Source organism: Pipistrellus kuhlii, unplaced genomic scaffold (assembly GCF_014108245.1).
Source record: "Pipistrellus kuhlii isolate mPipKuh1 unplaced genomic scaffold, mPipKuh1.p scaffold_m20_p_101, whole genome shotgun sequence".
In the NCBI taxonomy this organism is placed as follows: domain Eukaryota; kingdom Metazoa; phylum Chordata; class Mammalia; order Chiroptera; family Vespertilionidae; genus Pipistrellus; species Pipistrellus kuhlii.
The window spans coordinates 290,320-317,287 of NW_023425407.1; the positions used below are offsets into that span (position 1 = coordinate 290,320).

At 67.9% G+C, this 26,968-nt stretch overlaps 3 protein-coding genes and 1 long non-coding RNA gene across 13 annotated transcripts; 1 reads left to right on the forward strand and 3 right to left on the reverse strand.

The window, feature by feature from the left end:
* Positions 1-140: 140 nt before the first annotated feature.
* On the reverse strand, positions 141-5,548 carry HDAC10 (histone deacetylase 10). 2 transcript variants are annotated; one of them, XM_036430084.2, is made up of 20 exons: positions 5,289-5,546; positions 5,080-5,214; positions 4,825-4,921; positions 4,496-4,593; positions 4,303-4,407; positions 4,110-4,178; positions 3,806-3,932; positions 3,270-3,335; positions 3,098-3,157; positions 2,934-3,023; positions 2,726-2,832; positions 2,585-2,652; positions 2,261-2,507; positions 2,062-2,146; positions 1,626-1,717; positions 1,429-1,485; positions 1,108-1,186; positions 770-952; positions 524-683; positions 141-378 (listed from the first exon to the last, which is right to left on the reverse strand). In XM_036430084.2, the coding sequence occupies exons 1-20, from the start codon at positions 5,345-5,347 to the stop codon at positions 368-370; spliced, it is 1,995 nt and encodes a 664-aa protein (XP_036285977.1). In that variant the 5' UTR covers positions 5,348-5,546; the 3' UTR covers positions 141-367. The 2 variants fall into 2 exon arrangements, with proteins under 2 accessions (XP_036285977.1, XP_045434675.1); XM_045578719.1 differs by lacking the exon at positions 3,270-3,335 and having other exon boundaries at positions 5,289-5,548.
* LOC123652013 lies at positions 3,469-21,339 on the forward strand. Its single transcript, XR_006741035.1, has 5 exons — positions 3,469-3,484; positions 6,982-6,987; positions 8,788-8,795; positions 17,479-17,485; positions 21,220-21,339. It is a non-coding gene; the product is annotated as an uncharacterized LOC123652013 (long non-coding RNA).
* On the reverse strand, positions 7,611-18,347 carry MAPK12 (mitogen-activated protein kinase 12). 2 transcript variants are annotated; one of them, XM_036430101.2, is made up of 12 exons: positions 18,118-18,347; positions 17,621-17,750; positions 15,024-15,082; positions 14,187-14,298; positions 14,062-14,091; positions 13,581-13,628; positions 12,801-12,915; positions 12,524-12,595; positions 12,295-12,374; positions 12,136-12,214; positions 11,242-11,415; positions 7,611-8,165 (listed from the first exon to the last, which is right to left on the reverse strand). In XM_036430101.2, exons 1-12 carry the CDS (start codon positions 18,240-18,242, stop codon positions 8,086-8,088), a joined length of 1,104 nt encoding a protein of 367 aa, XP_036285994.1. In that variant the 5' UTR covers positions 18,243-18,347; the 3' UTR covers positions 7,611-8,085. The 2 variants fall into 2 exon arrangements, with proteins under 2 accessions (XP_036285994.1, XP_045434684.1); XM_045578728.1 differs by having other exon boundaries at positions 18,177-18,326.
* On the reverse strand, positions 20,338-26,877 carry MAPK11 (mitogen-activated protein kinase 11). Of its 8 annotated transcripts, XM_036430103.2 has the most exons (12): positions 26,684-26,871; positions 24,286-24,415; positions 23,933-23,991; positions 23,743-23,854; positions 23,297-23,326; positions 23,177-23,224; positions 22,975-23,089; positions 22,689-22,760; positions 22,378-22,457; positions 22,018-22,096; positions 21,748-21,921; positions 20,338-21,500 (listed from the first exon to the last, which is right to left on the reverse strand). In XM_036430103.2, the coding sequence occupies exons 1-12, from the start codon at positions 26,797-26,799 to the stop codon at positions 21,421-21,423; spliced, it is 1,095 nt and encodes a 364-aa protein (XP_036285996.1). In that variant the 5' UTR covers positions 26,800-26,871; the 3' UTR covers positions 20,338-21,420. The 8 variants fall into 8 exon arrangements, with proteins under 8 accessions (XP_036285996.1, XP_045434682.1, XP_045434683.1 ...); XM_045578726.1 differs by lacking the exon at positions 22,018-22,096 and having other exon boundaries at positions 22,689-22,763; positions 26,684-26,877; XM_045578727.1 differs by lacking the exon at positions 22,018-22,096 and having other exon boundaries at positions 26,684-26,876.
* Positions 26,878-26,968: the final 91 nt, after the last annotated feature.

A 26,968-nucleotide genomic window follows, 5' to 3' on the forward strand; every position in this document is an offset into this window, starting at 1 on the left:
CGCCTGGCTGGCGCACCGGAAGTGCGTCACGAGAGGGCGGAACCGCTGGTTATAGAGCACTTCCGGCTTGGAGCGGCGTTCCGCGGGTGGGGAAACTGATGCCAGGTTCTGCGGACACAATAACGGAGGCGGAGGCGGACTTTCGCTTAACTGTTTACTGACCGGCGTGCAGGGAGCCTGGGCGGGGCCCCCGTGGGGAGGCGAGTGCGGAGGGCCCTGGGCGCCGCAGCCCCCTGAGCCCGCAGCCCCGGGCAGCCGGGTGCTGCTGAACGTTTCACCCCCGGCTCTTTGGGGGCTGTTTTGCAGCGTCATTGCTCGGTATACATACTCCCACCCTGGCCGGTTTCAAGCCGCAGGGTCCCAGCACTCAGGCAGGAGCTGCGAAGAGGCGCGTGATCACCAGGGCTGTGCCAGTTCCAAGACGGGAACCCCTCGCCCCCAAGAGCCCTCTCCCCACGGAGCTCTGAACCAGGACGGTCCCCAGGGCCCCAAGCACTGGGCCTGACCTTGCTCCCAGTCTCACCCGCCACCTGCAGCAGCTTCCACTGCGGCTCCAGCTGCCCTCGCAGGCGCACCAGGGCCCGCGTGTCTTCTGGGGAGGCCATGCCTAAGGGGCCCAGGCCGGGGGGTGCCTCTCCATGCAGCACCTGGGCCAGGATGCCTACAAGCTGTGGGGTGGATCCCTGGGCCAAGGGCGGAGAGGAGAGCTGTGAGTCACCGGCCTCTCCCTCATTCCCACCCCACGGCACATCTGCTCTGCTCAGCTCACCTCATCCACAAGGGCCAGGACCCGGCACCCCGCTGGGACCCTCAACAGTGAGGCCAGGAGTGCAGCTTGGGGGGCCCGCAGGCCATGGTCCGGCCCCAGAGCCAGCAGCACCAGGTCAGGCCAGAAGCTGTAGGCCAGGGGCAGCACCAGGGCCAGGAGGAAGTTCAGGAACCCGCCAGCTGTCTGTGGAGGAACAGACTGCGTGACCCCATCCCCTCATCCAGGGGACACCCCTCCTGCCATCAGGATGTCGGGAAGGGTCGGTGAAGGCCAGGGGCCTGGCCCTTATGGTGATACCAGTCAGCAGCCATGCCTGGCCCCAGGACACCACCACTTACCCCTGGCAGTGGCATGGAGACGTGGAACATGGACAGGGCGGCTGCCTCCTTGCCCCTGATACTCAGCCACAGAGTCGTCCTTTCAGGGGAGAGTGGTCACATGGACTTGTGTGTGTGTGTGTGTGTGTGTGTGTGTGTGTGATGCACTCACCCTCTAGAGCCCGGACGACAGGCGAGGTGCAGGAGAGTTCAGGGATGGGTGCTGAAAGTGCTGACCCTGTGCTGGAGACCCTCCTGGCCTTGCTCCCAGGGCCCACCCACCAATCTCTCCTGGGGACTCAGTGACATGCCCACCCCCATGCAGGAACCCAGGGGGCATACCCATGGTCTGCCAGGTGTGAGGGTCGGTCCAGCTGTCCCACGGCCACACAGAGAAGCCTGGAGGAGGAGTTGGTCCCACACAGGCTGTTCTCACCCACCGGCAGTCCATTCCCGAGCCCTCCCACTGTGGCTGCCGGGGCAGGGGTACCCAGGAACCACGCCCTCAGAGACCGAGGCCAGCCCGCCAAGACGCTCACCTCTGAGCCCCCCGGGAAAGGCTGCGCCGAACAGCCACATCCAGAGTGGCAGCTGCGGCAGAGGCCGGGGCGGCTGTGATGCCGCTGCTCACCTGCGAGGTGAGAGACAGCCCTGGAGAGCAACCCCCAAACCAGCAGTCAGACCCATCCGTCCTTCTCTCTGTCCCGGTCTCCATGGCTGTCATCTGGACACTCTGAGGTCAAACTGCTCCACTTCGGAAAATGAGGTGCTTAAAGCTGCCCTCTACGTCACCGCCTTCCCCTCTCAGCCAAAGAGCTCTTAGCAGTGGGGACGGAGGGCGCGCCCGTCACCCTCTCCCCAGGGGCTCTTCTGGGAGGGGTCCTGGGCACAAGGCAACACTCACACCCACAGGTCCGCACCCCCCAGCCCTCCCCTGGTCCTGGGCCCTGCCCCAGCCCCTCCAGGTGCCCCCACCTTCCCATCCAAGATCCTATCCAAAAGGTACAGGAGCTTCCCAAGGGCGCTGGTGGTCTCGTCCGTGGCCAGGGCCTCATGTAGGCTGTGGTAGAAAAACCGAGGAAAACCGACACAGGGCGACACAGATCACAGGTGAGTCCACAAGGGTGCATGGCGGACACAGCCTCACCCGTCTGCCCAGGCCCACTCTGCCCACCTGGCCCAGGACTGTGTCTCCTCCTCCGGGGCGGGCCCCTCCTGATGGGGGATGTCAGGGGGCAGGACCGGAGCAGCGTCCAGTGAAGTCAGAGCCACAGCGGTGCACACAGGGGGCATGGGGCGGAGGTGCAGCCCGTCCAGGAGGGCGCTCGGGGCCGCTGCAGCCTGGGATCCGGGCCCCTCAGACAGCAGAGGCGAGGGCCTCTCTGGGGAGCGGGTGCTGGGGCTCAGGACGGGGGCCGAGTCTAGGGGTCGTTGAGAGTCACAGCCATTCGTGAAAGCCCGGGGCGCAAGCCCACCACCCGGCCCAGGCCACACCGACCTTGCTGCTGGAGGCTCGTCCAGTGAGGGGCCTGGGCTGCCCGGACACTCTGGATGGACTCCAGGGCGCTGCAGGGAGACAGGTGTGGTGAGACCTGGCCTTGCGCCCCCAGCCTTCCCGCCTCCCTGCAGCCCCTCGCACCTGCGGTGTGGCACCATGGGCCCTGACAGGGGCGGGGCGGGGTCGCCCAGCAGGGCCTGCACTGTCATGCACACAGACTCAGAGAGCGACTCCAGGTTGTAGCCACCCTGGAGGGAGAGAGGAGGGCAGAGGTGTCACCGGGGCAGAAGGCCCCTCCGACGGCACCTCGGCCCTCGGTCCCTGGACCCTCCCTGCCGGCCACAGTCACCTCCAGCATGGCGCAGACCCGGCCCCCGGCCAGCGCCTGCAGCAGCTGCGTGAGGTGGGCGAAGCACTCCGGCGTGGCCTGCATCTGCCCCTGGAACCAGAGCCGGGTAAGGTGGGGGCTGGCCACGGACACCACAAGCCCCCCAGGACAGGACAGGCCCTCACCTCAGGGTCCCCGATCGCTGAGTCAAACCCTGCGGAGACCAGCACCAGCTCCGGATCAAACTGCAGGCAGGCCGAGGGGGAGGGAGTGAAGGAGGCCCATGAGAGAGCCCTCCCCCCACAGGATTTGTTCTTCTCCGATGGGGTGGGAGGGGGGACACCCCCACATAGTCACCTCAAACGCCAGGGGGAGCAGCACGTGCAGGAAGGCGGCCAGGTAGTCGGCATTTCCCATCCCAACCTGCAGCCATGAGGGTCAGGGTTGGGCCCAGAAGGGCGAGTTGTGGGGTCTCCCCAATCATGTCTGGGCTCAGGGGGTGACTCTGGAAGGGCACCCTGAACTACACTCAGGAGGCCTATTGGGGAGGGGGGATCTGGGTGGGAGGTGGTGTGTCGGAACCCACCCATTGTCCTCTGATGGAGACATTGGTAGCTGAAGCAACTCCCACCTGTCAATCTTAGTAAACCCTTGCTGATTGGCTCCTATTGGAATTGCCTGCATCTATGGGCGGATCCCAAAGTCTTAATAAAAGGGATAAGCAAGGCGGGGCGGTGTGTAGTCTTCCCCCTAGAGATGGGTTCCCTCCTAGCCCCCAATTAATACTTTTCTAGTCTCTCATTTGTGTGCGGCCTCCTCCAGAACCCTGAGCCACGCAGGACGCGAAGGGGTTCCCGCAGTGGGGGGTGGGGGGTGGGGGGTGAAGGTGGCACCTGGTTCCAGGGCAGGTTGACAGTGAAGCCGCGGCCTGGCCCCTGGCCCACGGCCGACGCGTCGGACTCCGGCAGGTAAGGCCAGAAGCGCCCGTGCTCGTAGCGGTGCCAGGAGAAGTAAAGGACGCTGTGGGTGACCGCCGGGGTCAGAGTTCAGAGGTGACCCTCAGCCCCACAGCTCCCCGCAGAGCTCTGACCCCGGAGCACTCAGCTGGGTCACCGGCTAGGACTCTCCCAGGCCAGGCCGTGAGCCCCAAGAGTGGGGTCCCAGGGAAGGGTTCCTTTCCGTCCCAGCCCAGCTCACCTGGGGTCGTCCTCAAAGGTGTACTGGATGCCCTGGCCGTGGTGGATGTCCCAGTCCACGATGAGGATCCTGCGGAAGAGGGCACTGGGCTCACCACGGCCAGGCCTCCCCTCCAGGCCAGGAGCCCCGCCAAGCTGGGAGGGGGCAGGGGCAGGGGTGGGGGGACCCCGCCTGCGGCCGGCCCAGCACGCACCTGCGCAGCCCGTGCGTCTGCTGGGCGTGCCTGGCCGCGATGGCCACGTTGTTGAACACGCAGAACCCGTTGGCGGCAGCCCGCTGGCTGTGGTGCCCGGGAGGCCTGAGGGTGAAGGAGCACGGGCCCCGTCAGTCACCCTCTGCCCACGCGTGGGGGCAGCCAGGGGAGGGGGCGGCTCTCAGGCTCTCACCTCACCAGGGCGAGCCCGTTCCGCACCGCTCCGGTCAGCACGGCGTCCACCAGCTGCAGCCCGGCCCCCGCGGCCAGCCGGGCGCTGTGGAAGGTGCTCTGGGGGCAGAGGTGCAGGTGAGTCCTCACCGGCTACCCCTCACCCTCTGCCCACATCGGTGCCAGGCTGCAGGGCACCGGGTGCTGAACGGAATGGGTCAGGATAGTCCCAGGTGCCATCTGCAAGGTGTGGGCACGTCCGTGAACACAGGACTTGGGCCAGGTTGGCAGCCACGGGCACAGGCATGGGCACGGGCATGGGGGTGGTGGGTGGGGCCCCAGGGCACAAACCGGATGGAAGTAGACGGCATCGAACTGCCCAGACAGCGCCTGGAGCTCCTCCGTTCCCAGGGCCTGAGTCCCCCGCAGCAGGGCCACGTACTCCGGGCTGCAGAGGGGCAGGGAGGCCAGCAGAAATGGAGTGGGGAGGAGAAAAAGGGGCTGGACCCTGAGGGGCCGCCTCCCTCACACCCACCAGATTGAGAAACGGAGGCACTGTGAGTCCTGGCAGCTGGGTGGGCTCGGGTGTGGCTGAGGGGGTCCCACCTGTGCACCAGGCCCAGCTCTGCCTCCGAGGCCTCTCGGGCTGCCACCCGCAGGCACCTCTGCTCCAGGCCCCGCTGCCGCAGGAGCCCCAGGGCGGAGGTCAGGCGCTCCGGACGCTCGATGGCACACTCGGGGCTGTGTGGACACAGGGCTCAGACTCCAGTCTCTACCCCGCCGCCACCACCCCCCCTGGGCCAGGTGACACTCACTCCTCCCACAGCAGCCTGGGCGCCGTCATGTCCTCGTGGTACACCAGGGCGGTCCGCATGGCCCCGCCGGGCGGGAGGGCCCAGCGGCCTCGCTGGAGGTGCCTGCACTGCCCTCCCCGCCGGGCAGCCCGGAGCAGCGCCGCGCGGGGCGGGCGCGGCCGGGCCGCGAGTGGCGGGACGCTGCGCCCGGCGGGAAAGGGGCCGCAGGCTGTGCTCGGAGGGACGGAGAGAGCGAGGTCCACGGGGCGGCCCCTGGGCCCGGCTTCCGGCTCCTCGGCCCGCCCCTGCCCCGGCCCGGCTCCGCCTCCTCCCCGGGGCTGGAGACCGAGGGCCTGCGGTAGAGCAGGTGCCCGGACCCGGTGTCTCCCGGCCCCGCCTGCCCGCAGCCCGGGCTCCGGGGAGCGCGGGGAAGGAGGCGGGGCCGGGGCCTCCGGAGCCAGGCGGGCAGGAGGGCGCTGTCCGGACCGGTCGGGGAGAGGGCTGGGCGCGGCCTGAGCTGCCCCGGCGCCGCGCTGCCCGGGTTTAGGACCGGGGACAGGGGTCTGGCCGTGTGTCTCGGCTGGTTGGAGCGTCGCTGGTTCCATTTCCCACCAGCACCTGCCCGGGCTGCGGGTTTGATCCCTGGTCCGGTATGTGCAGGAGGCAGCCGATGGCTGTGTCTCTCCCTCCCCTGCTCTCTCTAAAATCACTGTTATTATTATTATTATTATTATTATTATTATTATTATTATTTGTTTTAATAAGCCCACCGGTCAGGCTCAATAGATTGAGCATGGACCCGTGCACGGAGGCGGGTTTGGGACGCCATCCCCAGCTCCTCTCGCATCGACGTTGCTATCTCTCCCTCTCAATAAAAATCAATAAAAACATTTTTTTTAAAAAGTGACAGGATCCAGGAAGGCCCCTGTGAAGAGCGGACCAGTCGGAAGGTCAGGGCAGTGGTCGGGAAGCTGGACCCAGGATGCGGGAGGTGGGGCCCCGAAAGGCGGGTGAAGCGGGAGGACCGGGCGAGGGGTGAGGCGGCAAAGGAGGCGGCACAGCCGCCGAGCACGAGGGCCAGACCGGAAGCCACGGCGCCGCGGGCCTGGAACTCGGGAGCTCCGGACCCGACCGGGCCGGTCTCTAGGAGGCGGGGCCTGGGTCTGGGAGGCGGGGCCTGGGTCTGGGAGGCGGGGCGTGGGCGGGATCACGGGGCTGGTGCCCAGGAGGAAAGGCCATGGGGCGGGTGTCTGGGGGCGTGGTCACGGGCGGGGCTGTGGGGGCGGGGCTGTAGGAGGCGATGTGTGGGCGGGGCCTGAGGCGGGTGTCTGGGGCGTGGTCATGGGCCGGGCTCTGGGGGCGGGGCTCTATGAGGGGCGGCCATGGGGCGGGGCTCTGGGGGCGGTGGGGCGGGGCTCTGGGAGCGGTGGGCGGGGCCAGGGGCAGGGTGTAGGTGGTGAGGCGTGGGCGGGGCCTGCGGCGGGGCGGGAATCTGGGCGCTGGGACCCGGGGCCCTGGAGCAGGACTGCGCCCTGTCCTGTTCCTCAGTTGCCCCGTCATTGCGGGGTTCTGGGGAGACTCCAGTTGGGTCACTTGAGGTCAGGCGCCCGCCAGTTACCGCGGCCAGGGAATGGCGTGCTCTGATTGGCCACCCCGCGACACGTGGCCACGAAGGGCCCGTGGGCGGGGAGGACCCTGTTTGGATTCCAGAGAGAGGAGGGTCCCAAAGGCGCGGAGGCCTCGGGTCCGAGGGGCCGGTGTCCGCTGTGGGAACTCAAAGGACCGCCTTTGGCTGGACCCCCTGCGCGTGCGCCCAGCCCGACCCCGGCCGGAGACCCGCCCGGCCCGCCCGCTCCGCTCTGGGCCGCCTGCGCCGCGGGCAGGTCGGGGCGCCTGGGAAGTCAGGACCCCGGGGGCTCCGATCCGGAGGCGGTGCTCGCAGACGGCACGCGGCCGGCAGAGGGCGCCCCGGGCTTGGCGATGGTGCTGGGACGTGGCCGTGGGCGGGGCTGGAGGGTCTCCGGAGACACTGGGATGGCAGTTCCTCACTGGGAACCTGGCCTTGGAGGGCGCAGGGCGCATGGACCCTAACCACAACCCCACTCCCATCAGGCTGCCCCAGGGTCAGGCTCCGGAGTCCACGCCAGGAGAAAAAGGTCTTCACCCCAAAAGGGAGAAGCTGCCCCAGTGTGGGGGCTCTGGCCCGGGCTCCCCGGCACAGAGCAGGGGAAGTGGGCACCAGCTCTGTGGCCTGGGAACGAGCCTCCTTCCTCTGCCAGGCGGCAGCTCAGAGGCCGGAGGCGGAGGCCCCGCCGAGGAATCAGGAAGTGAAGCCACAGCGGGAACTCTACAAAAGGGTTTATTTCCTCCCAGCCCCGTGGGCACCACAGGGACAGTGTACATTCCAGCTGGGCTTGCAAGATCGTCCCTGAGTCAGCGCCTGCGCCCTTCCTGTCCTTCCTCCCAGCCCTGAACCAGGCCTCGCCGACCAATCAGGCAGGGCCCGAGGCCAGGCTGCACCCCACGCCCCGCCCCGCCCCCAGGCTCTGCGGCTTCCTGTGCACCCAGCTCAGGGACCACTGCGGAGCCAGCCCCAGGTCAGGAGGGTGTCCCTGCAGGAAGTCTACATGCTCCTCCAGGTTGAGGCCGAGCCGGGGACCTGGGAGCAGGGCCGCAAGCCTGGAGGATGGAGCGCATGGAAGGAGGTGTCTCCTGGGATGCAAGCTCCAGCCGAGGTCACAGGATTTCCCCCCTTCCGGGCGGAAGTGCCGGCCAGGGTCCCCGAGACGTCCGGCCACGCCCTCCGGGCCGGGGGTCCTCACAGGGATGTCTCCTTGGAGAACTTGGCCGCCAGCTGCCGGGGAGGCCTGAAGCTGAGCACCTCTTTGTACGTGTCACCTGGGGTGGGGCGAGAGCGGGAGAGATGGAGAGTCAGGGAGAAGGAGCCCAGTCACCCATCAGAATCAACACACACACATCCTATCTGATAAAGAGGGAATATGCTAATTGCCCATCACTCCGTCACAAAAATGGCTGCACCCACGGCTGAGGCCAAGTTCCCTTAAGGAGGGTTAATGAGCAATCAGCAGGCACCTGAGGCCATGCCCTCCTCCGCCCCCATGGGGCTTGACAGGGAATCTCAGGCCACGCCCCTCCCACCCCCACCCAGCAGGGCTTGACTGGTGACCTCAGGCATGTCCCCCCATCCTGGCACCCGGCCAGGGGACCTGAGGCTATGCCCCCTGCCCAGTGGGGCTTGACAAGGGTGGACTGACCAGGTCTGGATCTAACCCAGTGGGGGGGAGGCAGCCAGGTCTGGGTCTCGCTCGATTTTGAGGTGCATGTGGGTAGATGGGGACTTGACTCTGGGTCCCCCTTTTAATGTGCACGAATTTCGTGCACCAGGCCACTAGTACTAGATAAATAGAATCAACCCCCACGGTTCACGCCACTTCGGACACCAACGACCCAAGGTAAGTGCTGGGCCCAGCCCCCGGTGCTCACGCTGAGCAGCAGTGAGTCCAAGGAGTGTCCACTCAGGGTGGGGTGGGGAGAGCTCCCGGCCCACACCGCTGACTCAGAGCACCGATGCCCCCAAACATCAGGGTCACAGGTCATGGCTGGGGTGTGGGGGCCGGGTGGGCTTCTCCGTCCCAAACCCATACTTCGTCCCAGGCCACAGCGCTGTCAGGCCACCCGATTTGTCCTCAGTGACTCTCCACCCTGAGGGGCTCCTGGAATGCAAGACTGCGGCCCCTGGCGTGGCCAGGTGGGCTGGGGCCCCACGGCCTGCCTCTACGAGCAGGGACATCCCAGGAACGCAAACCTCGTCCCGTCAGGCAAGTGGCAGATTCTCTGGAGCAAGTGTCCCTCCTGAGGCTTACATGAGAGGACGAACCTCCAACTACCTCACCAGGTGGCCGTGTTCCCTGAACTGTGTGCCTGCGGTCAGCCCTCCAAAGGGGAGGTGGAAAGAAAAAAGAAAGAAAAACAAACAACAACAAAAAACAAAGATGGTGTGTGTAGGGGGCCTGCTCTGCTCGCCTCTGGCCAGTCTGCAAATGGACAGGGTCTGCCCAACTGGGTGTAGCTCAGCAGTTGAGCATCTACCCAGGAACCAAGAGGTCACGGGTTCGATTCCCCGTCAGGGCATATTGCCTAGGTTTCGGGCTCAGTTCCCAGTGGGGGGCGTGCAGGAGTCAGCCGATCAGTGATTCTCTCTCATCACTGATGTTTTTATCTCTTTCTCCCTCTCCCTTCCTCTCTGAAATGAATAAAAATATATTTTAAAAAATAAAAATAAAAAATAGGTTCTGCTCAGCCTGCCCCGGCCGTTCACTCTCCCCTGGCTGAGGGAGTGCCAGCCTGGGGGACACGGGCACGTCACAAGCCCAATCAGAACGCGTTGCCCTTAGCGGGGGCCTGGGAGGCGCCCCCTCCCCGCCTGAGGCAGGGCTGCCCACACGGCAAAGGTCGTGTGAAGAGGCCACGGCTGCTGCGTGGGCCTTTTCCCCGGGGAAACAGGAAGTGATGAGGGTTTGCATCCTGACCCAGGGCTCGGCCACAAGAAAGGCCACGTGTCCACCATGGTCTGTGTGGGCGGGGACCACAGGGAGGATCCAGCGGCTGGCGGTTTTCAGATCTTTTTTTAGCAACAGAAAACTCACCAAACCGAACCAAATGCATAAGCACAAAGCACAGCACAGACAAGGGTGGCGTCCCTGCTGGAGGCACCAAGGAACCCAGGGGGTCCTACGGAACGTAGTTTGGGAACTGCAGCCCCACTCCTGCCCCCTAGAGCAGGGCTAAGGCCCTGGGTCCGAGGCAAAGCCAGGATGGGGCCTGGCACACCGAGGCAGCCGTGAACCATGGGGGCAGAGTGCTAACAGCTGCTCCCACACATCCCTGCACCCAGGCTGGCCCTGCAACCACACAGACAGAAGACCCGCCCTCGCGGCCTGCCCTTCCGCAGTGCAGACGGACAAGGCCAGTCCCAGCGCGGGCATCAGGACCACAGCAGAGGGAGGCCTGGGGACTGAGGCTGAGCAGGGCTAGTGTGACCTTCAGAAGCGAGGGGAAGGGCCCTCGGTGGAAGGGGGTGCCCAGTGCAAAGCCTGAAGGTACAGGCAGCCCTAGGGAGGGGTGGGAACTGCTCAGGGGGGCTGTAGGAAGCAGGCAAGGAGGGGTGAGGGGCTTTGGCTGGCTGGGGGGCCGGTCCCACTGGCAGGAAATGAGGGGCATGCAGTTATCCAGGTGAAAAGGATCATGAAAGGGGCAAGGACAAGTTCAAGAGGCATGAGCACCCTGGCCAGTGTGGCTCAGTGGTTGAACATCAACCTGGGAACCAGGAGGTCATGACTAAGGGCTTGATCTCCAGCAGGAGGCGTGTGGGAGGCATCAATAGGTGATTCTCATCCTTGATGTTTCTCTCTCTCTCCCTCTCCCTTCCTCTTTGAAATCAATAAAAATATTGAAAGAGCCCTGGCCAGTATGGCTCAGTGGATAGAGTGTCAGCCTGCAGACTCAAGGGTCCCAGGTTCGATTCCAGTCAAGGGCATATACCTTGGTTGTGGGCACATCCCCAGTGGGGGTGTGCAGGAGACAGCTGATCCATGTTTCTCATTGATGTTTCTATCTCTCCCTCTTCCTTCCTCTCTGTAAAAAAAAAAAAAAAAAAAAAAAAAATCAGTAAAAAATATATATGTGGGGTTTTTTAAATTGAAAAATACTAGAAGAAAAATAAGAGATGTGAGCAGAGGCCTGGAGACTGGGCGTGTGGGGGCGCAGGGTGGCCCGGGTCTGTGGCCTGCAGGCGGGAAGCGCTCACACTGCCCTGAGCTTGGCGCTGCCCCTGTGTGGGGTCCGTGCTCCCGTGGGTGCCGAGCCCCTTAGTCCTTCTGCATCCAGAGGTCAGGTTGGCCAGGACGCCCTCTGACCTCCTGGGAACCCAGGACCGGCGCCCGGCCCCACTCACGCTTCCACTCGTCCAGTGTGCGGTCCACGTCGTCGAAGGACTCGTCGTACTTCTGGGCCCGGGGCTCGTCCTCGGCCTCGTGCAGCGACTCGAAGTACGGGTGGGTCAGCGCCTCGGCCGCCGTCACCCGCTGCTCCGCGTCCAGCACCAGCATCTTCTCCAGCAGGTTCACGGCTGTGGGGCGGGCCGTCAGGCTGGGCAGCCGAGACACACACACACACACACACACACGCACGCACACGTGCACATGCACACACACACACACACACAAGCACGCAGGCACGCGCACAAGCACACATACACACTCGCACACGTGCACATGCACACACACACGCACAAGCACGCAGGCACACACACAAGCACACATACACACTCGCACACACATACATGCGTGCACACACGTGCACACGTGCACATGCATACACACATGCACATGCACACGCACGCACAAGCATGCATGCACGCACACAAACACACATACACACATGCACACACATGTGCGCTCGCACACTCACACCGCGTACACACACATGCACACACGCACACATACACACACTCGCACACACACATACATGCACACACATTCGCACGCACACTCGCACGCACACGCACACGTGCACATGCACACACACACGCACAAGCACGCAGGCACGCACACAAGCACACATACACACACATACACACACTCGCGCGCACACATACATGCACACACATACACACGCACACTCACACACACACACGTGCACACACATGCACACACGCACACATGCACACATACACACTCGCGCACACACACATACATGCACACTCACACGCGCACACACGCGCACACACGTGCACACACATGCACACGCCTCGGGTCACGGACCCCTGCTCCCCCGAGGCCCACCCTACCCAGAGGGCTGGCGTTGGTCAGAATGGAAGCAAAATCCTTCTTCTCCAGCTCGGGGAGGCCCTTCATGTAGTTCTTGGCCTGTGTGGGCGGCAAGGGTGAGGGCCCAGCTCCCGGGGGGCATCCCCCAGCCCCCCAGCCCCGCCCAGCTCCCCACTGACGTCCGCGCTCTGCAGCCTCTGCACAAACTCATCGGGTGGCGTGCCCGTGACCTTCAAGATCTCCTTCAGCTGGTCCAGGTCTCGGCCGAGCTCAGGAGCACCGTGTGGGCCAGAGAGCAGGGCTCCCCGTCCTCCCTCCCCCACCCCACCCCACCCCAGTGGGACAGTGCCAGCCCCTCCCCCAAACCCCCCCACTTCTCGCCCACCCAGCCCCATGGGTGTAGGATACGGTCATTGCCCTTGAACAGCGTCTTCCCCGTGATCATCTCGGCCATGATGCAGCCCACAGACCAGATGTCCACTGAGAAAGAAGCCCCTCATCAGGGCTGTGAGACAGGGGGGTGGGGGAGGGACGCACAGCGGGGCCCATGGACACGGGGGCCATCTGGCCGGCCACACCCTCCTGGCTCCATCCCAGCTCAGCAGCATGGGCGGGGGGGGGGGGGGGCGGCGGGGGGTCCAGCCGGGAGGTGAGGCTGCAGTGGCCCCGTCCGGGCGCCTCTCACCTGTCTGTGTGTAGTGCATCCAATTCAAGATGACCTCAGGTGCCCGGTACCACCGAGTCACCACGTACCCCGTCATCTCGCTGTCCGCCTGCCTGGCCAGCCCAAAGTCCAGGATCTGCAGCCAGAATCAGGGGCCCCAGGAGGGAGTGGGCCAGCCTGTGGGCCTGGGGGTCCCGAGGGGCTGGGGACTCTGGGCTCCTGCCCACCCTCCAGGGCCTGAGGTCACAGCCACAGACCCTCCAGCCTCCCCTGGGCCCTCCCCCCGGCCGGTGCACTCAGAGCTCATCCCCCACCCTCAGGACCAGACACCAAGCGTCTCCTCTCCCTGTTCCTCCACTCCCCGCCCCCTGGATCCTGGCCGGCACCTTTGGGAGGGTCTTGTTTTTGTTTTTTTTAATTGATTTCAGAGAGAAGAAAGGAGAGGGATAGAGAGAAAGAAACATCTGACGAGAGAGAGCCACATGCCCCCACACTGGAGATGGAGCCTGCAACCCAAGGACATGCCCTGACCCGGAATCGAACCGCGACCTTCTAACTGAGCCACACCAGCTGGGCTGGGAAGGTCTCTTAGGCCCTGCCCTAGCTCAGGAAGGAGGAGCCACTACCTGCCCCCCTCACCACCTCAAGCAGAGTGAGCCCATCTGGCCACCAGCGGCCTGGCACCGCCTCAGGCTGATCCCACTGCCTGGCGGGGGCCAGCCTGCCTCCTGGTCTGGGGACGAGGGCGTGGCAGGAAGACGGGCAGGCGGGAGGGAGCCGGAGCCCAAACGGGACACGTACCTTCAGCTCACAGTCCTCGTTCACGGCCAGGTTGCCGGGCTTCAGGTCCTGGGGTGGAGAAAGGTGGGCAGGGGCAGGGGCCAGGGCAGGAGCCGGGGCGGGGGGGAGGCCTGGGCGGAGCTGCCCAGGCCCCGGGCTGTGTGCAGACTGTACAACACCCTCTGACCCCACAGTGCCCCCACAGGCGAGAAACAGGCTCCTAGCCCCGTGGTCGGCAAACTGCGGCTCTCAAGCCACATGCGGCTCTTTGGCCCCTTGAGCGTGGCTCTTTCACAAAATACCACGGCCTGGGCGAGTCTGTGTTGAAGAAGTGGCGTTAGAAGAAGTTCAAGTTTAAAAAATGTGGCTCTCCGAAGGAATCTCAGTCGTTGTGCTGTTGATGTTTGGCTCTGTGGACTGATGAGTTTGCCGACCACTGTCCTAGGGGTGGATCCCCGCCAATGCCCGCTGCAGGGGAGCTCCCCCCGCCCCCCAGACTCACCCTGTGAATGATGCCGGCAGCGTGGATGTACTGCGGGAACAGAGAGGCCCAGGTCAGCCGTGTGGCTCCCAGCCCTCGCCGCCCGGGCCGGCCAGGCGACGGCCCGCCTGGCCCACAGGCCTCACCTTCAGCCCCTTCAGCATCTGGTAGACGAGGAACTGGACGCGGTCCTCGCTCAGCGTCTCGTGCTTCATGAGCTTCCCCAGGTCCGTGCCCATGAACGGCATCACCAGGTAGCTGAGGGTGGGGCAGGCTCAGACCCGGGAAGACCCCAGGCCCGGCCTCCAAGCACCTACTGCCCCTCCAGCCACCACCCCGGAATGCTAGGGGGCAGGGACGGTGCCAGGCCAGGGGCTGGGACCCCACGCCCACAGGCAGGGGAGGGAGGGCCCGCGGGGGTGGCGGGAAAGCGGGACACCGGGTCTGAGGGTGGGGTGGAGGGGGACGGAGCGGGAGACATTTAGCTCCCGGCCAGTGTGGGGCCTTGACCTCTGCAAGGTCAGGCGGCAGGAGCCGGTCCTCCCAGCCCGTCCCCGGCCAGGCCCCTGGCTCCAGGCCCACGCAGTGTGAGCCCAGGGCTGCTGCCCAGACAGCCACCGCGCCGCCCCGCCCCCTCCCCCGCCCGGAAAGGTCAGCAGCTTCAGTTATGGCCACACTCCGGGTGCCAGGGCCCAGGGGCCAGGTCCTGCCTGCTAACCAATGCCCACGGCCCGCACCTCCCGCCCCGAAGACAGCCTGGGCCAGCGGTGATGGGGAGAGGCCGTGCCCGGGCTGCGGGTCCCCGGGAAGGGCCCTGTGGTGTGAAGACAGGGTGGGCAGTGTGCACCCTGACCCCCATCCAGGCTACAGGGAGCGGCCTGCCTTCAGCCGGTCCCCCCACGCCAACCCAGAATCCGGAGTTGGCGCCCAGGAGTGACCCAACACCCTCCACCCTGCCCGGCCGGCCCCAGGCCAGGACTCACAAGTCTGTGAAGTCATCCAGGCTCTCATCCGGCGTGAACACGTCCAGCAGCCCGATCACCTGGGGAGGCAGCCGCCGGAGCGCCAGGTGGGACAGGGCCCCCGCCCGCGCCCCCCTCCCCAAAGGCTGGCACCGGGCTCCAGGCAGGAAAGCCCCCTGCAGCTGTCCCCATCTTCCCCCCTCTGTCCACAGGCCAGCTCTGCCCGCTGGCAGCACCACCCAGCCCTGGCACACCTGCCCGCAGATGCAGGCTATTTTGGGATGGTGACAGCTGGGATCCTCGGGGGGAGGGGCAGCCCCAGTCTGGATCGGCTCCGGGCCATCCCAGGAGCCCCAGTCCCGGCTCTTCCTGCCCATTGAAAGTCTGGGACCAGGATGGGGCCAGCCTCCCAGGGGAGAGCCGGCATCCGGCGGGTCCTTCCTCTGCTGGCGAGGCCCCAGCCGGCACCGTGCCCAAACCAGCCGTCAGACCGACCTGCAGACAGACCCCGGCCAGGGCGATGGGGAGCAGGCGGGGACGGGGACAGCTGGGACTCAGGGATGCCTGCACCTTTGAGCAGGTGGACGGGCCTGGCAGAGGCCGCACCTGTCAGAGGCTGCGGGGATGGAGGCGGTGGAGATGGGAACCCTTTGAGCACTTGAGGAACACGGGGAGGGAGGCCAGGTGGCCGAGGCCCAGGCCGGGAGCAGCCGGGCAGAGGCCGAGGGAGCCAGGTGGAGGCTTGGCTTCCGTCCTAGAGCCGGCGAGGAAGGGTTCAGGCCGGCGCGACACGAGGGCAGGGGCAGACCGGAGGGAGGCGAGGAGGACACGAGGGGAGGGGACCGCGAGGTGACCCCTGCGGCCTCCGCACCAGGGTCACGGCAGGGCCGGGGGTGTCCCGAGAGAGGCCTGGAGGCAGGGGGGGCCCAGGGATACCGGGGGAGTGTCCGAGCCGGAAAGGGATGGCGCCCTGGGGGTGAGGGGGCCGTTGGGCGGAAGGAACAGGAGAGTCTGTGCCTCTGAGGTGTGGATGGAGCCAGAGTGGGGGCTGGATGGGGAGGAGGCAGAAGTGGTGGGAGGAGCAGAGCAGGTGGGTGTGGGTGGCAGCTCCTCCACCTGCCCTGCCCTCGGCCCCTCAGAGACAGTCCTCCCCCACCTCTTTCCCGGAGGGTCCACAAGGGCCCAGCTCCTGGCTGGTGTGCTGTGGGCCCGGAGGCTGCAGGGCGCACCTGCTGGTGGGGCCGATCGGGGGCCTGGGAGGATCCACGGGCACCGGGGGAAGGGGCAGCACAGGCCCCGGGGAGAAGGCCTGAGAGGGGTCCTGCCAGGGTGGGATGGGGGGTGGGAATGGGGGCGATGAGGGGGAAGGCGGATGAAGCCTTGGGTAGAAGAGTCTGCCCTTGTGGGGGGCGTTGGGAGACAGGGTCCGGGCGTGCCCAGGTGTGACGGGGAGACGGGAGCCCCAGGCTGGGCTGACATCCACCGTGAACAGACCTCACCTGGGAAGAGGGAACCAGGCTCCTGGGGACCATTTCCCGAGGGGAGGCCTGCGGCTCCCAGGACCCAGGAGGGGCCAGACCAGGTGTCAGGAGCACGATTAGCCAGGGCTGGGGGCCCACCCTGCAGCCCTCCGACTGGGTGCAGATGAGGGTGAGGCAGGGTGCTGGGGTGGGGCAGGGACTAGGGGTGGGACAGGGTGCTGGGGGGGGCAGGGTGCTGGGGGGGCAGGGTGCTGGAGGGCAGGGTGCTGGGTGGGACAGGGGCTGGGGTGGGGCAGGGTGCTGGGGTGGGGCAGGGTGCTGGTGGGTCAGGGTGCTGGGGGAAGCAGGGTGCTGGGGTGGGTCAGAATGCTGAAGTGGGCAGGGTGCTGGGGGGATCAGGGTACTGGGAGGGCAGGGTGCTGGGGGATCAGGGTGCTGGGAGGGCAGGGTGCTGGAGGGGCAGGGGCTGGGGTGGGGCGGACTCTTGGCCGCAGGATTCTGTAAGGAGAAGCAGTGAGAGCGCCCTGGCCGGGCACGCAGCAATGGCACCAGCGCCAGGCCTCTCGGCCAAGGGTGGTGCCTGTGGGCATGTCTGGAAGTGAGGGAGGCCTCTCTCTGGTGGGGCCAGGTCTGCCTCCCCCCCACACACATCAATGAACCCCGGCCAGAGAGCAAAGGCGGCGTCTGTGTGTTGGTCACTGTGCCCCGTGGCCTCCCCACACCAGCTCCCCAAACCCACCCATCACCGGAGACCCCAAGGCCCTGCGGAGACAGGTCCACGCCCAGCTCTGCCTCTCAGGCCCCAGGCCCCAGGCCCGGCCGCTCAGCAGGGGAGGCAGGAGCAGAGTGAGGACTGGAGGGGCCCTGGGTGGGGCTGCGGGAGGCAGGGGAGAGGCTCAGCACCCTTCCTGGAAAGAGCTCCACAGGATTTGGGGCGACACCTGGGCCATCTCCTCCCCGGGCCTGAGCGCCAGAGCCAGGGGCGGCCCAGGGAGAGCCGAGGTGGGTCCCATCCTTTCCAGGGACGGCCCGCCCGGAGGAGAGGGTGCCTGGGGGCCGGTGGGGGGGCCGGTGAGGGGGTGGTCTGGGCGGCTGTGGCGGGAGGCGCGAAGCCGGCTGTGGGGGCGCCGCACTCACGTTCTCGTGGTGCATGTGCTTGAGGAGGCGCAGCTCGCGGTAGGCGCGCTTGGCGTACAGCTCCGACTGGAAGGGCCGGTACAGCTTCTTGATGGCCACCCTGGCGCCCGTCCGGCTGTCCACGGCCGAGCTGCGGGCGAGCGCAGGGCTCAGCGGACGGCGGACCCCCGGTCCCAGCCCCGGACCCCCGCCCCAGACCCCCGCCCCGGACCCCGCCCGGACCCCCGCGCAGGACCCCCGCCCGGACCCCCGCCCAGGACCCCCGCCCCGGACCCCCGCCCGGACCCCCGCCCGGACCCCCGCCCCAGACCCCGCCCCAGACCCCCGCCCGGACCCCCGCCCCGGACCCCCGCCCGGACCCCCGCCCGGACCCCCGCCCCGGACCCCCGCCCCAGGCCCCGCCCCGGACCCCCGCCCGGACCCCCGCCCCGGACCCCCGCCCCAGGCCCCGCCCCGCACCCCCGCCCGCACCCCCGCCCCCGCCCGGCCGCGCTCACCACACGGCCCCGTAGGCGCCCGAGCCCACGGGCTGCAGGTCCCGGTACTCGGCGCGCACCTCCCAGTCCGTCTTGGTCACCTCCTGGCGGTAGAAGCCCCTGCGGGCGGGCGGCGGGGAGCTCATGGGCGGCGGGCCTCCCGGGTGCCCCGACCGTCCCGGTGCCCCGTCCGTCCCGGTGCCCCGTCCGCCTCTGGCGCTCCCTCCGGCTCCGGAGCTCCCGCCCGACGCCGCCGGGCGGCGCGCCCCTCCCTGGCCGCCGGACCAACCGGCCCCCGGGCCGCGCGCACGTGACGCCCGCCGCCTCCGGCTCCGGCCCCTCCGGAAACCGGGCGGCGGCGGAGAGGCGGGAGGCAGGGGGGGGTGCGGGCGGCGGACACGGGGGAGGGCGGCTCAGGCCCAGCCTGAACCCTGAACCAACTCGGCACCCAGACCCTGGCCCATCGTCTCCACGCCAGGCTGGACGCCCTGCCCGGGTCAGGGTGTCTGGGCTCCTGTCTCCTCCTTCCTAACCAGGCCCCTAGGGAGCCGCTGGCCCTCGGAGGGGACGCCCACCCGCAGCACCCCCGCCCCCACCGCCGCGCCCCACCCCGAGGCCCGGAGCTGAGCACGGAGCTCCCGGCCCCCAGCACGCCCCCTCCCCGGGGCTGGTCCTCCATCCTCAGCTGAGGCTCCCCAGCACCTGTCTTGACTGCATCCCCTTTTCCGAATGGGGGAGTCGGTTCCGTCTCCCAAGCCTAAGGTGCCTCCCCAGCACCTCTCCCTGCGACCACTGACCCCAGGCCTCCCTGACTCAGAGCCAGAGAGGTGGTCCCTCTGCACCCCCAGCTCCCGCTCTCCTCCCCCGGCATCTGGGGAGTCCTCCTGCCCGGCCACCCCCCGGCCAGCTTCCTCCCTCCTCTCTGTCCTTCAGGGCCCTGAGCCCCTCCTCCAGCTCCGGGCTCGGGACAGTGTGCCTGACCAGGGTGAAGGGGCCCCACGCCAGCTCTCAGCACCCCCTCGCTCCCCTGGGTGTGGGTCAGACCCTGTCTTGGATCAGACAGGGTTTGGAGGGCAGAGCCCCCGCCCCGGTGAGCCGGGCTGAGAGGGAGGGGGTAACAGGATCCCAGGGCCCCGCCGCCCGCCCTGCCCCGCCACCATGAATCAGCAGCTCAGCCGGCCAGCCAGAGCAGCTTTACACCTGAGTGCCTGCCTGCAGGATGCTGAGCCCTCAGGACCGGGAGACTCCATGGGGGCAGCCTGGGGCCCGGAGCCAGCGCCGCCTGCACCCCCTGCCCTCATGCTCTGGCGCCCGAGGCTCTCCCGTCTCCTCCGGGGAGCCCCGACTCCCTGCAGGGGGCCCAGGGGGCCAGCGGGTTCTCAGTCAGACCAGACCCCCAGGGGAGGCACGCCCAGTTCTGCTGCTATCTCCCCACACACACACACAGGTCTGGGCACCCCTTTTTCTCCAGGGGTTCCCTGGGACCTGAAGCCCAGAGCCACACTGCCCAGGCTCTGGAGGTGCAACTCCCAGATGGTCCCAAGGCCCAGAGGAAGGGCACAGGATGTCTGCCCCGGAGACACCCTGCCTGACCCCCCACTGGGGCCCAGGCCCAGCCCACCTGAGCCACAGTAGCTCTGTGTGGCCAGGGAGCTGAGTGACCCTCTCCCCCTAACCAGGAAGGAAAGCTACGTCCCTCACTCCACCCGACCCCGGGCAAGGGCCGGCCTTGGCTCCCAGACACCCTCACCCCCCCCCCCCCCCCCCCGGCCTCCCTGACCACCGAGGGAGGGGCCGGTCTTGATCTGGACCAGATGCACCCGCCCCCCACACTAAGCTCATTGGCCTGGGCGGGGCAGGGAGGGCACTGCCCACAGAAAGCTGCTTGTCAGACGGGAGACCCAAGGGAGCTGGCCAGGGCAGGGACAGGGCAGGGCCGGGCAGCTGGGGGTGTGATGCAGGAAATCCAGCCGCCATCCCGGGCAGCAGGCCATGGGCAGCACCTGGAGCCTGGGACACACGCTGAGCGAGAAGAAACCTTTTTTAAAATTATTTATTTACTTATTTTTTATTGATTTCAGAGAGGAAAGGAGAGGGGGGAGTGAGAATCATTGATCAGCTGCCTCCTGCACGCCCCCCACTGAGGATTGAGTCCAAAATCCAGGCATGCACCCCTAACCGGAATCGAACCCGGACCCCTTAGCCACAGGCTGACGCTCTCTCCACTGAGCCACACAGACAGCGTGAAGAAATGGTCTTTATTGCGACACCAGGTGCAGGCACTTGGCCCGTAGCCAGCCCTGCGGCCCTCGAGGTCGGAGGCTGCAGCCTGGCACCTGAGGCCTCCGCGGACAGCGGAGACTCGCCCTCCTCGCCCTCCTCCACTGTGCCAGAGGCTACAGTCAGCTCCTCTGGAAGGAGGGCGGGTCAGAGCGCCCCAGCTTCGCAGAGGGGCCTGGTCCAATCCAAGCGCCTTGATGTGGGCCAGCCCCTTAGTGCCCCAGCCCCCGTGACCGCAGCTCCCCAGCTGGCGGAGCCCTCAGGCTTCGGAAGCCAGGAGAATGCCCCGGCTTTTTTGCTCACGCGGCTGTCCCTGGCCACTGAGCCCCTCGCGTGGTGCACGGCAGGACCTCAGCACCCGCATGCCAGCGGGCCCTGGGGAGGGAGGGGAGGCAGGGACAGCCACCCCGACGTGGGCCTCTGCTCATACGACTCTGGCCCCGGGCGCCCCTAGACTCCCACGTCTCTTCCCACGTAAATGCCAGGAACACGCATCAGGGCACGTGTGCCCCACAACACAGGAAACGTGGCTCCGGGCGGTCCGATGTGACACTTGGTGGCTGTCCCTGCCCTGCCACCCGCCAGGGGAGACCAGCTCTCAGGCCTTAGGATCTCAGCATTTCCCAGAGCAGCCCCCCCACTTCTGGGCCAAGCAGCGTAGACCACGGAGTCCCTGCCCTTAGGGTCTCCAGGGGGCCCTGGTCCCAAGGCACCACCCCCAAGAGACAGCCCCCTGAGGGGGAGATCTGGGGACAGACACCTCCCCAGGGGACCCCTCAGGCACTCAGGTCTCCACAGCGAGTCCCAAGGGAGACAGAGCCTGTTGCCGGGATGTGGTAGGAGGACACTGTCCAGCTCCTACGCCCGCGGCTTGCACACGTTCATGCATTCGTATGTGTGCGCAGACGCCCACAGAAGCGGCATGCAGGCCAGGGGTCCCAGGCCAGGGCTCATGTGGCAGGAGGCAACCCCGGTGGAACCCGGCGGGCTGCGGAACCGGAACCGGACCGGAACCGGAACGGGGTGGGCAGGCTCCAGAGCGGCTCACTGCTCCATGTCCAGGCTGCCCGGAGGCTGCGGTGGCCCCGGGGGCTTGAAGCTGAGGACTTCCTGGTAGGTGAGCTCTGAGGAGTGAGGGGAAGGTGAGCCCCTGCTGCCTCCCCCAATACCCCCCCCAGGGCACACCAGCCACCAGCCCAGGCCCACCGCCCTGCCAGAGCCTGCCCTGTGCTGCCCCTGCTCTGCTGGGTGTGCCAACCCACCTCTAACCAACCCCTGGAGTTGGCGGGGGCATGGGGGGGCGTGCTGTCCCCCTCCCAGACCACCCCTGGGTGCCACCTCCCCCCATTTCCCTCCACCCCCCAGGCCCACCCTTCCACTCCTCCAGGGTGCGCTCCGTGGCCTCCACGCTCTCGTCATAGGGCTCGGCCTCGGGCTCGTCCTCGGGGTCGTGGTACTGGCTGAAGTAGGCGTGGGCCAGGGCCTCGGCCGCGCTGAGCCGCTGGTCGCTGTCCAGCACCAGCATCCTCCCCAGGAGGTCCACGGCTGCGGAGCGGCCAGGGAGGGAGCGGTCAGCCCCGCACCCGGGGCCGGCCAGACGTGGCGCCCAGCAGGGGCCCGGGGCCCGGGGCCCGTCCTCACCCAGGGGGTTGGCGCCACGGAAGATGCTCCTGAGGTCCTTCCCGGGCATGGGAGGCAGGGACTGGATGTACGTCCGGGCCTGGGGCACAGGGCAGGGCCTGAGGGGGCGGGACCCGCCTCCCTTGGCCCTGAGCCCCCTCACTCACTCACTCCTACCAGCCAGGGCGAGGGCAGATCTGGGCTGGTGCTGCCCTCCTTCCTTGGCCAGGGCACTGCCCTCACTGTCCCTCACGCCAGGAATGTCCTCCCCCTTCACGTCCTTCCCCCTGACGGGCCCGGCCCCGAGCTGGTCCAGCCCCTCAGGCCCTTCCTCCAGGCACCACGGCCGGGGCAGCAGAGGCGCCGGGGCTGGTGACTCACGTGCTCCGAGGAGATCTTGGCCAGCACCTCAGGGCTGGGCGTGCCCACCACCTCCATGATGCGCTTCAGCTGGTCAATATCTGCCTGGCTCAGGAAAGGCCCACGGCCAGGCAGGAACCCCTCTCAGGCCCCCAGACCTCAGGGACACTGCCCAGAACCTGCTCTCCTACAGCCCGGGACAGCGAGCCCAGGTGGGGGGAGAGGGAGAGAGAAGCAAGACTAGCCAGAAAGGGCTGAGCCACCCCCTCAACACCCCCCCAAAGGAAGGGATCCTGGTGCTCAACCCTCCCCCCCACCTGGGCAAAGGATACAGTCACTTCCCGGGAAGAGGGCCTTTCCTTGGAGCAGCTCAGCCATGATGCAACCCACAGACCAGATGTCCACTGCTGGGGAGGCGTCTCCATCAGCGTGTCCACCCCAGTCCTTCCTCTGGGTCCCCTCCTCCTCCAGCCGAACCCTCTGAAGGTCTGTTCCTGAATGCTGGCCCCAGGCCTTGGGTCCCCACGATTGGAGCTCCCAACGTCCTTGGCTTTGTCCCCACCCCACCCCCAGGCCCTGGCATGGGCTCTGCCCGCCGCCCCACAGGGCTGACGTCACCTGTCTGGTTGTAGTGCATCCAGTTGAGCATGATCTCAGGGGCCCGGTACCAGCGCGTGGCCACGTAGCCCGTCATCTCCTCGTCTGCCTGGCGCGCCAGCCCGAAGTCCAGGATCTAGAGCGGGCACCCCGGTGGTCAGCGCCCCCGGAACACCTCCTCCATGCCCGCCGCCCCCCCACGCCGTGCCCATCCCGCAAGCACCCTGAGCTCGCAGTCCTCGTTCACCGCCAGGTTGCTGGGCTTCAGGTCCTGCGTGCGGGGTTAGGGTTAGCGGGCCGAGGGCAGGAAGAGCGGAGCGGGCGGCCCTGCAGAGCCACCTACCCGGTGGACGATCCCGGCCGAGTGGATGTACTGCGAGCGGGAGAACAGAGGTCAGGTTCCCGCCGCCCCGCCCCGCCCGCCCGCCCGCCCCGCCCGCCCGCCCGCCCCGCGCAGTCCCGGGCCCCGCCCACATAAGACCCTGCCCACCGGCTCCACCCACCTCTGGCACCACCCACCCGCGAACACGCCCCGCCCATCCGGCTCCACCACCTCCGGTCCCGCCCTCTGTGAACCACGCCCACTCGACCCCCGCCCATCCCGTGACACGCCCACCACAAGCCACGCCCACCCCATCCCCCGCCCACTTATGGACACGCCCACACACATCCGACACCCGCCATTCACAGACACGCCCAGCCCCTACCCCCGCCCTCCCCGGCTCCACCACCTACAGCCCCGCCCATCCAGCGGACACGCCCTCTTGAGCCCCACCAGGCCCCGCCCACCTTCAGCCCGCGCAGCAGCTGGTACACCAGGAACTGCACGTGCTCGTCGCTCAGCGCCTGGCACTTGACGATGTTGTTGAGGTCGGCGCCCATCAGCGTGGTCACCAGGTACCTGGCGGGTCGCCCGGTGTCAGCACCGGCCCGCCGCGCCCTCCCCGCCGCGCCCCGCGCCGCCCCCCGCGCCGCTTACACTTCGCTGAAGTCCTCGATGGACGTGGCCGGCGTGAAGACGTCCAGCAGCCCGATGACCTGGGGGGGTCAGCGTGGGGTCTGGCCCAGCAGGCGGCCCGCGCCCCCCCGGGAGCCCCGCCCCCGGAGCCCCGCCCCCGCCCGGAGCCCCGCCCCCGCCCGGAGCCCCGCCCCGCCCGGAGCCCCGCTCCCGCCCGGAGCCCCGCCCCGCCCGGAGCCCCGCTCCCGCCCGGAGCCCCGCCCCGCCCGGAGCCCCGCCCCGCCTGGAGCCCCGCCTGGAGCCCCGCTTGGAGCCCCGTCCCGCCCGGAGCCCCGCCCCGCCCGGAGCCCCGCCCCGCCCGGCGCCCCGCTCACGTTCTCGTGCTTCAGGTGCTGCAGCAGCCGCAGCTCCCGGTAGGTCCTCCGCGCGTGGACCAGCGACTGGAAGGGGCGCGACAGCTTCTTCACCGCCACCTTCTGGCGGAGCCGCGCGTCGTAGGCCGAGCTGCGGGCGGCGGAGGGGGCGGTGGCGGCGACCTGGGGGCGCCCGCCCAGGGCCGTCTGGGCCGAGGGCGGTCCGCACACGGAGGCCCCGCCGCCTCCCCTCCGCGGCCTCCCCTGCCGGCCCTCCGCCGGCTCCCCTGGGAAGCCCTGGGGACCGGGCCGCCATCCGGGGTCCCCAGGGCCTCCGGTCCTGCTCCCTCCTCGAGGAGCGGCTCCCCCTGCCCCCACACTGCCTTCCCCCCAGCCTTCCAACCCCAGAGTCCGCCCGGGGGAGCCCAGGGCCCCAGGACCCGGATGGTTTGCCCCCTCACCCCCAACCCAGAGGAGGCCAGGATGGAAATGACGCCGACCGGGAGCCCAGGAGGGCCCAGAGCCGCCTCCAAGGCCTCTGGACATTGAAACATTCCTCACTGCAGCGTGAGGAGCCAGGCAGACAGAATGCCCAGCGGAACGTGGTGTCTCCATCCCCCGTGCCCAGCCCCAACCCCAGAGGCAAGACCCTCCACCCCACCCCACCCCACCTCACCCGCTCTTCACAGGGGACTCAGCAGCCCCTGGCATCGTCCTTAGGCCCAAATCTCAGCTCTGGTCTAGTCACACACACACCTACCTGCGCCCCCCCCACCCCCTCCAGCATGCCTCATGCTCCTCCCTCCATCCCTCCATCCTCCCACTCCATCTCCCCTCTCTGGGATCTGCTTCCCCAGAAGGAATGGAATCCAGTGTTTGGAGCCGCTCCTGGGAGACCAGGGGTCCCTGCTCGCGGGCCAGGTAGTGGTGGGGAAAGCCAGGAGGGAGCCTGGGCACCTGTGCCCTCTCCCTAGCCCGCCACTGCAGGGGGAGGTCCAAGTCATTCCTCAGTTGGGACCTCTGGCACCGCCCACCCGCGAACACGCCCCGCCCATCCGGCTCCACCACCTCCGGCCGCCAGGTGGGGCAGCAGATGGTTTTGCCTAATCGTGTCTGGGGACCGGCCTGAGTAGGCAGCTTCTCGGGTGAAGGGGAGCCCAGGAGAGCCCTCACCTGCCGGCACGTCGGGCTGAGTGCAGGAGAGACCCATTGGCCCTCTGAAGCTGGCTCACTGGGAACTCCCAGGAGACAGGCGGGGCGGGATGTGCTTCCAGCAAGGCTCTGTCAGACCCCTGCCTCCCCCAGCCACAGCACCTGGCCCTGACCCCCTTCTCGCCCCGGGAGAGGCCCGTGGCCGGCTGGAATGCCTACAAGGGCCGGCCTGAAGTTCCTGCCTGCAGCCACAGGGTGAGCTCAGGGGCCCCAGGCACTTCAGGCCCCTGCTCCAGGATCCAGCACTGGGCCTGAGGCCTGGCCCACTCCTAACTTCCAGCCAGAGCCTTGGGCAGAGACATTTGTGCGCTCCTCCCTCCCCAGGGCCGCTTCACCCCCACCTCCAGGACCCCCACCTCCAGGACCTCCACCTCCAGGACCCCTGCAGTGGACAGCAGCCACCTGGCTCTGGCCTCGCAAGGAACCAACCCACTGGGTGCTGGTGGAGGGCACCTATCACATCCACACCCAGCCAGCCTCGCCGTCGGCATGGCAACTCACACCAGACTTCCCGCAGCCGCCTCACCCCGGGCCCTCTGCCTCCCCACCCCCAGAGGGACAGGCCTCAGGAGCCTGGCCCTCCTTCCCCTTCCAGAGTCATCCTCTGTCCGGGCCCAGGGCCTCGCTGCAGGGCTGTAGTCTGAGCTCTTATTTGGAGCAAAAAAAAGGTGGCGTGGGGTAGAACCCCCTAATTGTAGGGGTCGTGGTAAGCACTTTGCTTAGGGCTACCCCCCCCCCCGCCCAGAAGTCAGAGACCCCTTGCAAAGTGGAGGGAGGGCACAGGCCCCCCAGGGCCATCCTAAGGGGAGGGGTTGCCCTCTCTCCCTAGCTAGGCTTTTCTTGTTCAAACAAAAGTACCCACCCTAGGGCGGGGCCTCTGCCAGACCCTGGGGCTGCCTGACCCCAGCCAGGGGCGCCCCAGAGGCGTGCTCAGACCTTTGGGGGCCGGGAGACCCGCCCTCTCGGGCTGTGACGCCGTAGGCTTCAGGCCCCGTGGGGGCAGGCGGGTGGCCCTTGCCCCCGCCCGGAGCGGGGTCTGGGAGGAAACTTTGCTCCCCGCCCCCACCCCCGTGCATTCCCACGGAGCCTCGCAGCGCCGTGGGCGGTGCAGGGCGAGGTCCCACCCCGCGCCCGGAATCCGGCCGGGCAGGTGGAGGGCGCGCGGCCCCGCCCAGCCTCCCGCCCGCCCCGCCCCGCCCGCCCCTACCAGACGGAGCCGTAGGCGCCCGAGCCCACCGGGCGCAGCCCCTGCAGCCGCTGCGGCACCTCCCACACCGTCTTGTTGAGCTCCTGCCGGTAGAAGCCGGCGCGCGGCCCGGACATGTCCTCCCGCGGCCCCGCCGCGCCTGGGCGCGCGGGGCGCGGGGCGCGGGGCGGGGCCGGCGCGGGGCTCCCGGGGCGAGGCGGCTGCTGGCGCGGCGGAGCCGAAACCGGCCTCCTGGCCCCTCCCGGACGGTCCCGGCGGATGGGCTGTGCCGGGGGAGAGGGAGCC

What these genes read in the sequence shown, in the direction of transcription:
- HDAC10 (XM_036430084.2), bottom strand. Translation starts at nt 5,347, where the DNA reads ATGCGGACCGCCCTGGTGTACCACGAGGACATGACGGCGCCCAGGCTG. An exon ending in GAGCTGGGCCTGGTGCACAG is followed by an intron (nt 4,922 to 5,079) that starts GTGGGACCCCCT and finishes GCCCCTCTGCAG; the next exon opens with CCCGGAGTACGTGGCCCTGC. An exon ending in AACGGGCTCGCCCTGGTGAG is followed by an intron (nt 4,408 to 4,495) that starts GTGAGAGCCTGA and finishes CTTCACCCTCAG; the next exon opens with GCCTCCCGGGCACCACAGCC.
- MAPK12 (XM_036430101.2), bottom strand. Translation starts at nt 18,242, where the DNA reads ATGAGCTCCCCGCCGCCCGCCCGCAGGGGCTTCTACCGCCAGGAGGTG. An exon ending in AGCACATGCACCACGAGAAC is followed by an intron (nt 15,083 to 17,620) that starts GTGAGTGCGGCG and finishes CTGCCTCCCCAG; the next exon opens with GTGATCGGGCTGCTGGACGT. An exon ending in CTGGATGACTTCACAGACTT is followed by an intron (nt 14,299 to 15,023) that starts GTGAGTCCTGGC and finishes CCCCACCCTCAG; the next exon opens with CTACCTGGTGATGCCGTTCA.
- MAPK11 (XM_045578722.1), bottom strand. Translation starts at nt 24,879, where the DNA reads ATGGAGACACCACGTTCCGCTGGGCATTCTGTCTGCCTGGCTCCTCAC. An exon ending in ATCGAGGACTTCAGCGAAGT is followed by an intron (nt 23,855 to 23,932) that starts GTAAGCGGCGCG and finishes GCGACCCGCCAG; the next exon opens with GTACCTGGTGACCACGCTGA. An exon ending in AGCTGCTGCGCGGGCTGAAG is followed by an intron (nt 23,327 to 23,742) that starts GTGGGCGGGGCC and finishes TCCCGCTCGCAG; the next exon opens with TACATCCACTCGGCCGGGAT.